The sequence below is a fragment of the Hylaeus volcanicus genome, chromosome 1, assembly GCF_026283585.1.
Source record: "Hylaeus volcanicus isolate JK05 chromosome 1, UHH_iyHylVolc1.0_haploid, whole genome shotgun sequence".
Lineage (NCBI taxonomy): Eukaryota > Metazoa > Arthropoda > Insecta > Hymenoptera > Colletidae > Hylaeus > Hylaeus volcanicus.
This window is the reverse complement of record NC_071976.1, coordinates 12842992-12856511: the sequence shown is the minus strand read 5'-3', so window position 1 is coordinate 12856511 and position 13520 is coordinate 12842992. Positions and strand designations below refer to the sequence as shown.

Here is a 13520-nt window from a genome sequence, read left to right as displayed (position 1 = left end):
AAAATTTATTTATTTATTTATTGATGAAGGTACAAACGAAACTATCGATGGTAAAATCGAGTACAAACGAAATACTATCATTTTCCATACAAAAAATTAATTTTTGATAAGTCGGGCGCCAGGTTCACCTAACTAAAGCAGCAGCTATACCTTGCAACGTAATTTCCCGACACGGTCCGCGATCCGCGTCGGGAAGCGTGCAAAATGAGAGTTTTCCGACTTCTCACGCCTTTACGGGAAAACCCGAGCGTCAGGTATCAGGAGATACCAGCGTGAGAAGCCGAACGTCGCGAAAATTACTACGGCTAGCGATCCGGATCGCGGAGAGGGGCGTGAATCGCCGGCGAGGAAAGGAAGTCTGAGAAAGCCGTCTTCACGGCAAGACGGGGCGGATTAACACAGCACTCGCTACAATAATATAGAATATATTGTACGCGAAAGATGTTACAAAATACGGTGTACACTGCCGAGCTGTCGTAGTGTCTAAGGTTACCGGGACGACCGATAACCGACACGAGAACTACGTTTCGATAACACGTGCTGATTTCGTTCACGTTAGCCCAAATTCCGTCGCGATTCGCACAAAAGCGACTTTGGAAACGATTTTCGGACAGTCTTGACGCGGTCACGGTGGGCTCGACCTCTTCGACGAGAACGTTAACCGGCAGCAATCTAAACACGTGCGCGTTACAATGGATTCGCGACTAGATGTTCGTTATTTTGTTCGATATCCTACGAAAAGGCGATTTCCCGCTAACAATGCTATTTCGCCTGACAGGGTGCTTGGCAGCCACCATGTAACCCGACCAATTTACGATATCCTATCCACGAGCGTGAGGTAAAGGAGGAAGCGCTTACCGTACCGTTCCGCACGTGCGTCGCTGACGAAATAGGACAAGATACGCGAGCTCGTCGCACGCGTTGGCTCACGCGCTTCCCCCCAGCCTCACTTCAATGGTCGGCGGCACGCGGCACTCTATGGCAGCCAAATTCAAATTACGTTATCGCCGCGCTCGACATCGGCGGTCGTCCAGTCTCGTCCCTCGGCGACTTTGGCGGCGTGTCGGTGCTGGCATCCCTCGAAGATTCTGGAGCGGCCCGGGTCTCGGTGCATTCGAGAACTCGGCTGACTCCGCTATCCTAAACGGCCTCCTGCCCCCTGAAGGTCGTAGCGGAGTCCAGGGGCTGTTACCAAGAACCTCCAGCCCCTGTCCATTTGAGCTTCGTCTGGCCAGTCCGCGCAGCCGGCGCCGGGTTGGACGGGATCGGTAGCCTCTAAGCCGCATCGCTCGGTGTTGCCGTCGTTAGCCCAACGCTATTGCCCTTCAGACACGCAAATTAGTCATAACCCTGGGTTACCCTGGTGGCGCTCGCGATCTTGGTCGGTCTCGTTCCTCGCGGAGAGTTCACCTACTTTGTGACGCGGCAATCTGCCACGTCACAACCTATATTGTTTGAACGCAGGTAAGTGAGATCTACGTGATTCTAATCGTTATTCTAGTGTGAAGTTAAATTTAAATCAAATGTAATTTTATTAATATCAAATTTAAATCATTATTTTAGCAAAGGTGACTTTATGAAGATGGAGGAGATTTCAATGCAGCATGTTCGGGCTAATCCCGTGCTATATGATCCGACAAATAGGGAATACCGGAATCATCATTCGAGGAAGGAGGCTTGGGACGAGATAGGAGAAAAACTCGGCATGCCAGGTGAGTGAAAACAATTATTATTATTTTTTAAAACCATATATTTTAAATACGAATATTATTCAAACTCTCCCCTTACGAATTGTATTCCACTGCCAGGGACAGCTGGCTGAACCATCTGTAGAAATAAAATAATTTCTGTAATTGTCTCTGATTGCCACAGCTTCTCGAACACAATTTCCACGTATAGATTCAAGGTTGGAAATCCCTTGAATTTGTGTATTATCTATTCTAATACGTTCCTCAAACGAAGAGATGCTGTTTTGATTGTTCCTCAGCATGTTGTGAAGACAGGTGGCGGTCAAAACTATTTTGTCCACGGTTTCGGGATTTGCTTGTATTGTAGTTAAAAATACCCTCCAACGACCGTCTAAAATCCCAAAGGCATTTTCGACGGTCCGCCGAGCCCTGGAGTGGCGATAATTATAAATCTTTTCATGATCGCTAATAATGGCTGTCCTACTATAGGGCCTCATGAGGTATGACTTTAGCGGAAAGGCCTCATCCGCCACAATCATATATGGCAATTGCCCTGTTTCTGGAATACCGTATTCGTTTCTTGCAAATTTTTTACCCATATTCGATCTTTCAAACGTGCCTCCATCACTGCTTTTTCCGAATGCTCCTACATCAACTAGGATAAATTTGTAGTTGGCGTCGACCAGTGCCAATAAAACTATTGAGTATGTCTCCTTATAATTATAAAATAGGGATCCAGTGTTCGCAGGACATTTAATTTGTATGTGTTTCCCGTCTAGGGCTCCTATACAACTCGGATAATTCCATTTTTTATGAAAATCGTTCGCAATTTCCCTGCATTGATCTCCCTTCGGCTCAGGCATGTATATTGTTGCGTTTCGGCATAATGAGTAAACACAAACTTTAATAAATAACAACCAGCTTTACAATAGAAATGTGTACAATAGGAATGCGATTAAATATAGCTTCGGAACGTCTGCTCTCAATGACGTCTTGCTCGAATCTGACAGCTTGACAGGAGATCGATCCGATCGCCTTCTTCTCGCTGTCTTCATGTTCCGGTCGCGAGCACCAGCAGGCCTTGGATCCATCCAAAGGGTGCTCGCAACAATATCGGCTGGAGGACCTCCCATATTGCCTCACAGCACTCCTTCACAATTACCCCAATTGTGGAATACCCAATCCGGAAAGAAAATACTAAAGATTTAAAAGAATTTCCAGTTGCCAAGTAGCTGTGAACAAAAAAACAAATCTATAAATATTAACTTATGAATCTTTGCATTATCCTTTGGCAATCAGGTGGCCTTTTATTGCCTTCGGTTGCTGGAGGATAATAAACGAATAACTAACTAATTGATAACTAAAGACTGAAATAATAAAGTAACTAATTTCTCTGTTTCAGGCAGTGATTGCAAGGACATGTGGACTAAGCTCCAAAATGCAGATACATATACAAGCCCGGAATAGAAGAACCACCAATTGTATTGCATAGCATGACTATTAACGAGAAGCTCGCGAGAATCGTGTGTGCCGAGACGTACTGAGAGTCAAGACGTTATGGTTCGATATTATTTGTATTTTCGTTCATTCTAATAAACATTATTTCAATCTCATCATTTCCTACATATGTATATGTGAAATATATTATTCCTATACTATACTATACTATTTATATATCAGATGTACTATTTATATTATTTTACAAATTGAAAATTGGGACAACAAATAACCAAAAAACCATCTTTTTCTAATATGTTTAGAATCATTGCGATAGTTCATTTATCACTGAAATCCAGCTATGTTAACCTGGCACCTGAATTTTAAAAGATTATTTTTTTTCGGGAAATGATAGTATATAGTTTGTACTTGTTTGTAGCAACAATAGATTCGTTTGTATTTTTTTTTCAATTATCAAATAACACAAATTTTTAAAAAAGCCAGCATCCGACATTGAGATTTTCAAAACTCGTTACAAGGAATTGTAGAAACGCAGAATAGGTAACGCCGTCAATGTTAAAGATTTTTAAAAACCGTTTTTCTCATGTGATTCAGAATCGTTTGTAATTGTTTTGATTTGAAAAATCTTTGTAAATCTTGAAAATCGGTACAAACGATTCTGAATCACATGGAAAAAACGGTTTTTAAAAATCTTTAACATTGACGGTGTTACCTATTCTGCGTTTCTACAATTGCTTGTAACGAATTTTGAAAATCTCAATGTCAGGTGCTGGCTTTTTTAAAAATTTGTGTTATTTGATAATTGAAAAAAAATACAAACGAATCTATTGTTGCTACAAACAAGTACAAACGAAATACTATCATTTTTCGAAAACAAATTAATTTTTTAAAAGTCGGGTGACAGGTTCACATTACTCTAAAATCCGCTTTCAAAATAATGTATCAGCACTTACCTCAAGCAAATTGCAAGCCGTATCTCAGCCGGAATACTTTCTCTAAATTGTGTACACTGTTTTTCAATTTTTAATACACATTGCAGCCATTTCTACTTCTTCTTCCTCAAGCACGTCTAACACCCTTGTTACGTCCATGGTCGAAAAGCAACTGACGGTGCCGTGCAGCGGTCGGTTTCATGAGCTACACGCAGGCACCAATCTGACACCGTTTCGTCGTGTCTGACGTAGATCCACAGAGCTTGAAGTGACGTGGGCCCACGCCTCGTCAGAGCAGTCTGTGGAGCGCTTAAGACCCATTCAAAGTAGCCGAGACATCGATTTCGAAATATCTTTGCAAACGCTTTAGCTACCTCACCCCCACTTTTAGTCTTGAGCGGCACAGCCCACGCATACTTGGAGAACACATCGATAATGGTTAGTATGTACTTGTTACCACCATTTATACGCGCGTGAGGTTGCATTTCGGCGAGATCGGCTTGCCATAAATTGTCGAAACCATGTATTATTACTCGTCGCCGCGGAAAAGTCCGTCTGGCGGGAGCGTGCAGTTCCTCCACTAATCGCGTCTTTTCTTTGCTCATATTGAGGACTCGAAACTGGACAAAAGAAATTTAAAATGTATGAAAATAATTGTAGGATGTGATCTATGAATTTTCCGTTGACGTTGCATTCGCCGGTTTCATCCGATTGTTCACCCCTACTGGTCTCTTCTGGATACATCTTGGATAGAGACTGACATGGTTTACAGCATGCAAATATATTTATTATGTTGAAATAGCAATATATATGTGTGTTTCACATTGAATTCAACGTACTGTTGCCATTTATGGACATTGTTCATGATTTCTTCCTGCATCTTTAAATATCTGGCTTCGCATTTTTTCTCTGTCTCTGAGACATAATTTTTAGCTATGCGTTGCAATTGTTTTATTTCCTCTGCAATATTATGTTCAACATGCATTTCGACTTGTCGTTGTATGGCCTCTCTCATTTCATTAGACATTTTTGAAATTGTCTCGCGGGTCTCCTTATACATTTTTAATCTGTCCTTCTCCAACTGATTTATCATTTTAAAAATATGCGTCAATCTGTTGTCTCAGCAGGCCTTATTCACAGCATCGGTATCGTCTTTCGGCTCCGCTAGACGTCTTATCTTTCGCTCTCGCGCGTCGAAGGCTTCACCGTCGAGACAAAGAGTCAAATCTTGGATATAATTTCTATAAGGTACGTAGCAATACACCAAATTTGTTGATCGACATCTCGAATTGCAATGATGCGTATAATTCAAACAGTATTTAATTTATAATCAAACCAGCCTCGCGAAGCTCTTCTATGATTAACATAATTTCGTTGCCGTGACCTGTATGACCGACCGCTCGTAATGACGATAAATGCACGTAATCAACTGCGTTGTCGGTGACCGTCATATCAGCAGGCAACAACCCCAAGCACCCTCCTTCGTACTGTTGTCGCACATTCTCTGAAGATGTATAGTCGCTTGCTGCTGAGTTGGCGCGCGGAAGGTCGACACCCCTACCCGCACGCATCTTCGGTATTGGCCAGGTCAAAATACGTATTTTCGGTAGTGGCCTAAGCAAACGCTACCGCGAGAGGAAGACCGTGAACAAGATAGAGTGAGAGGGCAATAGTAATCATTGGCGTAAGGTTAACCCTCGAACATCGGACGCCCGCACGAACGACGGAGCCAGGTCACTATTCAGGTATCAGAATACGTATATGCAGTGTCTCTGCTCGAAAAAAAAGGGGGAAATTTAGGCGGACCGAAAGTCCCTTTCTCTAGAGGACCGAGCGATCCCCTGTCCCCTCAGTACCCCTCTAGTTTGGTGATCGCGCGCCAACCGACCAGCAAGCGACTATACGCTTCAATTGTTTGAAACCGCTTCCTTCACGCTTGTTAAATAGCGGTGCAATAATTTTTTTATACTTATATCCCCGGTTACCCATTACAGGATTGCTCGCCAAGTGACCACACTTGTACGCGTTCGTAACGAGTAATATGTTCTTGTACGTCTGTAGATCGGCACTTGAGTACAACGCATCATCCGGTATTCGTTTAAATATTAATTCGTACAAACCACGAGTACCTCTGTACCTCGTACCGTTTATGATGATGTTGTCGTTGTTGTCCACATCAAAGTTGGAGTTACAAAGCATTAACCCATTATTTTTAAAGTATATACCATAAACGTTGTCTGTTTGTTTTTTACTGTCAACAAAGAAAAAGTTCAAGTATTCTCGTGACAGTGGTCCGAAATTTTCCGCTAAGAACTCATTCATATCCTTATGACTTTCAGGATTCTCAACGATTTCATGCATCGATGTTTCGACAATATTCTCTTGTGGAATTTCTTGCGTTGAAGTTCCCGCCCTCTCTTCTTCTTCTTCTTCTTTCCGTGCTACTTCGAGAGATACTTCGGAATGTGTGCGAACTCTTTTAGGTAATGCGATACGGCGATAAGGTGTAGATTTTGTATGTGTTGATGTTTCCATATGCAATCTCTTCTTCCCACGATGTTTAGGTGTTACGTTCGGCACAGGTACTTGTAACGAGAAATGCGGTTCAGGTGGCAATGGTGGTGATGGTGTCGGTGAGGATGACGTCATTTGAAGAATCGAGTTGGAGGATGACTTTGTATTTTCAACCAATTGCTTTAAAGGATCAACGATGCATCGGTATCCACCCTTCCAATCTTTAAAGCTAAATACTTTTTTCGTATAGCTTCTTCGCTTCTTACATTACGTTTTCTATGCATAAAAGAAGGGGAGCAGGACTATTGAACAAGGTGATAAACAAATTACCGTTCAAACTTCATATACCAGGATATCAATTTTGTGTACATATTTGCAAAAACGTTTAGCTCGCGGTGATCGTGGTATCAATCCGCTGGACGCAGCCTGCAGAGAACACGAACTCGCGTATTTAGAACGTAAAGATTTGGAAGACCGTCACGAGGCAGATCGAATTTTAGCCGATCAAGCGCGACTTTTGGTGAAAAAGCAGCAGCAGCGACGGTGTGGGCGGCCATGAAGGCTAAGACGAAACTCGGTATGGGACTTGAGGGAAACAAGAGCGATAACGAGAAGGAGAAGGAAAATAAGCGAGTGTTACCCGTAGCAAAACGTGGTGATTTCCTCTCGTTCCTCCTTCCCGCCTTATCAGCCATAGGAGCGCTGACCAGTGGAGCGGTAGGTGTAGCTAAGACTGTAAACGATGCCAAGGCTGCGCGGAAACAGCTGGAGGAGTTGCAACGTCATAATCGTGCTATGGAAGGTCGCGGAGTACATCTCGCACCGTACAAGCAGGGGGGAAGTTTGAAAAAGAAAAACAAAACTTCTACGAAAAAAAAAAACAAAAAAATTAGGGAAAAAACCAATGACAAACATTCAACTAGAGAAACTTGGGAGGAAGAATATACCGTACTTCCGCGGAGTGTACATGCGTGATACTCTTCCGACAAAGGTACGAGTCAATGTAAGCGGTATAGTTAACTTGGATAGCAACGATGGGCCTGGTACACATTGTGTTGGATACGTGAAACGCGGTAGCAAGGTGCGATACTTTGACAGTTTCGGGAATCTTCGTCCACCTCGAGAACTGATTTATTACTTTGGGCGGAATGTAAAAACTGTATACAATCATACTCGGTTCCAGAATTTCAATCAAAGCATATGCGGTCAATTGTGTTTCAAGTTTCTTCAGGAAACCTCGATATAAACTTGTGATTTCTGATAGGTGCGCCCCATTATTAATTTCATCTTTACTAAACGAGGATATCTCTAACGTTTACCTTGACGGGTAAAAGCAGCGTGCTCTCGGTGACGTACTTTCCACCGATTGATTTGAGCGATGGACAGTATGAACTAGGTCGCATGGATTTCGCGACGTTTCACACGATACCAACGTTGATTCGAGCAACAATAAATTTTATTTTGGAGAAGATGATGAAGAAATTGTGATTCCTGAAGGATCGTACGAATTGGAGGCGATCAATGAATACTTGAGACGTGAAATATTGAGAAGGTATCCCTCTAAGAATAATTCGTACGATGAATACCCTCTCATCGTGCGAGCAAACAACAAGACTATGAAGAGCGAGATACATTGCTCGTATAGAATCGATTTTACGAAACCAAACAATGTGGGATCTTTGCTTGGATTTTCCCCGAACCGTGTTTTATCGTCCGATGTATGGCACGAGTCGGACTCACCCGTAAACATTACAAACATTAACATGATTCGTATAGAGTGTAACGTAACTATGGGTTCTTACAGTAATGACAGACCTGTTCACACGATACACGAGTTTTTACCCAGAGTGCCTCCAGGATATAAGATTTTGGAAACACCGCCACGTGTCATTTATCTTCCAATCGTCACGCGATCAATAGATGATTTGACGATTCGTATCGTAGATCAAAACAATCGCCTGATAGATTTTCGTGGAGAGGAAATTACCATCAGATTGCACGTACGGCGACGAGACCAACGCTCTGCGTACGATTAAAAATAGAAGGAGTAATATTATGTTAGTGTACGGTAACGCGGTCAGTAAACCTAAAACCAGGACAAGCGTAACCGCGGTTCTTGATAATACCCTGAAGCCACGTTCTGTCCTACCAAGAGGAAAAGAACAAAAAGATACGAAGAAGAAGACACTGAGCGTGCAAAACAAGCATTTTCTACAATCATTGGGATTCATCGTGAAGCAATAATGTCGGACATATTGGATATTGACGGTACACCTGTCTTTGACAATCGCATAACCAGCATAGAGACACATACCTATAATCCATATGCAAATACTAGACTCGGAAACAGTGATGAGATAAGGATACCGATACAGCAGCAGGATCTGTACACGCTACCGTGTGAGAGTCACTTGTATATCGAGGGAAAACTGAGTCTACTGGAGAAAAAACCGGAGGGAGTGAAGGAAGATGTTGTTCTTGATAACAACTGTGCTGCCTCTCTGTTTGATGAAATTCGATATGAACTGGATGGGGTTGAAATAGATCGTTGCAAAAATCTGGGAGTAACGACTACGTTAAAGAATTATGTATCTCTGCCCATTGAAAAAAGTAAAACGTTAGGTAATGCTGGCTGGTATCATAAGCAAAATGCTGCAATTGCAAATTTTAAATTTTGCGTGCCGCTTGGTATGTTATTCGGATTCTGTGAAGATTATAAACGCATCGTAATCAATGCACGCCATGAATTGATTTTAATTCGATCGCGAAACGATGAATACGTCCTGATTGGTCCTACCGTTTTGAAACCTGTACTCAAATTGTTTAAAGTTCAATGGCGAATGCCTCACGTCGGTTTGGATGAATTGAACAAATTGGCGCTCTTACGTATTCTTTAAAGTGGTCGACTGATTTCGATGAGTTTCCGCTGCTGGGATCTGTATGAATATCCGTTATTACAAACAATCACGAAGGATACTTGGTCTGTGAAAACAGCAACGCAATTAGAGAAACCGCGATATATGATATTCGCTATGCAAACCGATCGAAAGAACAAATTGGACAAAACATTTAATCACTTTGACAATTGTAAACTATCAAACATACGACTACATTTAAATTCAAAATCTTATCCATACGATGACTTGAATCTGGATTTTGATAAGAACAAGTATGTGACACGTTACGATATGTACGCAAACTTTCGAAAATCATATTACGGACACGGAGAACCTCTGCTCGATATGTTAGAGTTTTTATCATGTGGTCAGTTTGCAGTCATAGATTGCTCGCGTCAGAACGAATCTCTAAAGAGTGCCACTACTGATGTTAGGATAGATTTCGAATGCAAAGATAACGTGCCGCTCAATACAACTGCTTACTGCTTGATTATACACGATCGCATAGTCGAGTACAGCCCTCTGACGAATGTAGTACGCAGAATAAACTAATACAGTAAAAATCTCTGCTGAATGTTCAGTCTCTTCGAAACTGTCGATACAGCAAAATGTCTCACCTAACGTTCGTAGACTTGCAAGGTTTCAAAACTGACTCGAATGATTTTATCGTAAAAGAGGTAGCTGACCTCTCGCAAGGAAAAAAGTTATCGCATTGGATATTTGAACCTCCATTTGGATTGCATAGTCTAACGCCATAGAATCAGATGGACGGATGGTTACGTACCCTACGCGAAGGCGAGCAGCCTGTTACGAACCGAGTTGGAATGCGCTGGCAGAATTTTAGTTAAAGGATCGGAAAAGAAGAGATGGTTGTACAATTTAACTGGAATGGAAGCCTTCGATGTTGAAACGGATTTAGAAGACAGAGAAATACCGAAATTGTCTACAATGAGTGAAGGACATTACAGATGTACGTTTCACGATGGCGTTTGTGCCATAGAAAATGTGTTCAAAATATATACGCTATTTGATGTAGAAATGCAAACTGTTTTTGAAATATGAAATAAACATGACGTCATGGTACAGAAAAAAGAAATGCTGCATCATCAATAAATTCCTTACACGATAAGGGATGATGAAGGGGAGTGGATTTGATATAAAACGGAAATTTGCGATACAGCGGTTAGAAGATTGTTAGATTTTGACCAATTTAAACGTCAGCGATGTGGACTGCTGCTGAAGTTGCTCGAGGAACGGGGGAGAAATTTTTAGATGATAATTACACATTGCGGCCAGTTTCCAAGAAAATTTTCATATTCTTTTCATTTACACAGTGAAACCAATGATTCGCCCGAATTGAAGTCGAGCTGCGAAGTACGTATTTTGGGACGGAGATATCCTTTGACGACTACCTGGTACAAGTATTTAGATGTTGAAATAAGAATTGCTCGTCGCTGTGATGTGGAATTGGCTATTGTTTCCAATGTTTACCTGGGAAAAGCTATCGGAGAGAAAGATGGACATTTTACGGAACTTTGAAACGACGTCTAGTGATCCGATACGTGTTTGCGATATAACGATTGAGTTTCGCTGCGTGGACGATGTTAAAGTCGTGAGACTCTCTACCTCCGTCAACGCCTTGTTCCTTACAGAAAAAACGATTTGTAGAATGTTTGATTTCGAATACTGTATCAATCATATGTACACGCGGCTTTCCGAGAATACGTTTCTCGTCGAGCGCAGATATGAAACTTTTGTAAAATTAATACATAATGTAAAACCAAATGATATCGTAAGAACAATTATCGAAGATGAAAATTTTGAACGTCATTCATTGATTGATTCTGAATTGTTAGCCTTAGGGTTGAATGTAATTCAGCATGGTGATAAAATAAAATGATGTATTTACAATTGAATATTATTTCTTTCTTCATAAGCACGAATCACTGGCGGCAGATGCTGGTAACACAGAACGTTTAGCTTGCAGTTTCTGACTTTGTCCCTGAGACAACATATCGGTGTCTCGAATATTCCACCGCGAAAAAGCGCATTCCTTCACGTATGCCCTTGAAATAGAGTATCCTGTATCCATGGTTCGATCGTGAGTCGGTATGGATCTTTGACGATCTAATCTTCCGCGAATAATACATTTGCAAAGAATGCATTTCATCGCGTATGACATCAAGATGGTAAAGCAGAACGTTTAGCTTGCAGTTTTTAAATTTGTCCTCGATTCGCGAAACTTCGCGAATCTTTGCACGTGTCTTTGAAATAGATCCATTAGCGCACTTTAAAGGGGCGTAGGCAGCCGATTAAATGGCGCCTCGAAAAGGTGTTCAATCAAAAGTGGGCGGAGGTGGGGCCTTATTAACTAATTAAAAAACATGAAGAGGGGCAGCCAATTAAAAAACACGAAGAGGTAGAAGGCAGCCAATTAAAAAATACGAAGAGGTGGGAAGCAGCCAATTAAAAAACACGAAGGGGGCAGCCAATTAAAAAACAAATGGCGCCTTGAGGGGGATGGTCAATCAAAAGTGACGTCACACTCCCCACCCACGAGGCCCCGCCCCTCGCTTCCCCCGTCGCCGCGACCCCCCTGAGATCCCAGTGTTCTAGAACCGGCATACCTTACCTACTAATGTACATTATTTATAGACAAAAAAAAAGAGAGAAACACTGATTGTACAAAGCGCGTGGACTATGGAGTTTGAAAATGAGGAGACTGAGTAATAAACGAGTGGGCGAAAGCGTTCAGAATTACTTTGCTACGACACGTGTTGCGCGTGTGAAGAGTAAGCTGATAATGGCGTCTCCCATGTGGCATGCCGGCTACCGCGTGGTGAGAGCGCTGCGTATATAAAGAGAGCCCGAGAGGTGCTGCCGCCAGCGGTAACGGCACACCTGTGAGTTAAGATCCCGATTCGCTCGCGGGTGAATAAAGTGCAAGTTTTCGCTTCAGCAAGAGAGATCCCGCAGGTAGACGAGCGAGCCGTGCCGTGCCGACCGTCGCTAGCCGCCGACGCAACGCAAGGTAGGGATCTTAATCCCATTAGCGACAATAGAGAATGTATCAATATCACTTACCCAGTATAAAGTCGGCCAGCCAAATTCATACAAGATGCAGAAAATCCCTCGGTATCGTCACAAAATATTCTATAAAGAGATCCAAAATCAAACATCGATCAATCCCCATTCAAACAAATGAAAAATAAACTCGTTCAATTAAAAAGATCCGGGATAGGTCAAGGTTAGACCTCGGTTAGGTTTAGGCTAGATTTAAGTTAGGTTCGTGCTGGAATACCGCGTTAGAATCGCAAAACCACATCCATGATCACGAAATCTAGAAGGATAGGAAGAAAAAAGAAAAAAAAAGAAATCGCTCTATCCTATCAAATAATAGCGAACACTCCCGGAACAAATCACGATTGCAAGAAATCTCTCAATTATCACGCGACCGTCCCGTACGAGAACCCCCAGGAGCGTAAAAATCACACGCGCATCACCTTAATCGCGCGTTACACACATCACGCGTAACCCGCGCGTAACCGTCTTCCGATAGAATCTACAAGATCAGATTAACCAAACAATATCTTCTCAATGGCAACCATAGTTATAAACATACACAGATAGATACGTATATGCATATATATGCAAACATAATAATTCAATCCCAAGATACCCCAGGAACACACATTCTATATAGGAATAACAGAGTTACCGCGACACACGTAAAATCTTTAAAAATAAATAATAATATCATACAACATATAAACATTTATACAAAACTCAAGATTCATAATTTCCCTCGTTCACTCTCATTCTTAATTCAAACAAGTACGCAATCCCTCCTAAGAGAGAAATCTCAGGAACACACATTCTACATACGACTTATAATCACCGCGACATACGTAAAATCTCTCAAAATAGCAAATCAGATAACATATAAACATTTATACAAAACTTAATTTTCACAATCTCTCTCTTTCATTCTCACTCGTATTAGATACAATTTAAACATTAATTCAAACAAC

General features: G+C 41.8%; 1 protein-coding gene across 1 annotated transcript in view; it reads left to right on the top strand.

The window, feature by feature from the left end:
• Positions 1 to 6421: 6421 nt before the first annotated feature.
• LOC128875692 (uncharacterized) overlaps positions 6422 to 13520 on the top strand; it is a 66208-nt gene continuing 59109 nt past the window's right edge. The window contains exon 1 of the mRNA XM_054121629.1: positions 6422 to 6796. Coding sequence (XP_053977604.1) covers positions 6694 to 6796 — 103 coding nt within the window. The 5' untranslated portion in view covers positions 6422 to 6693. The remainder of the gene's footprint in view (positions 6797 to 13520) is intronic.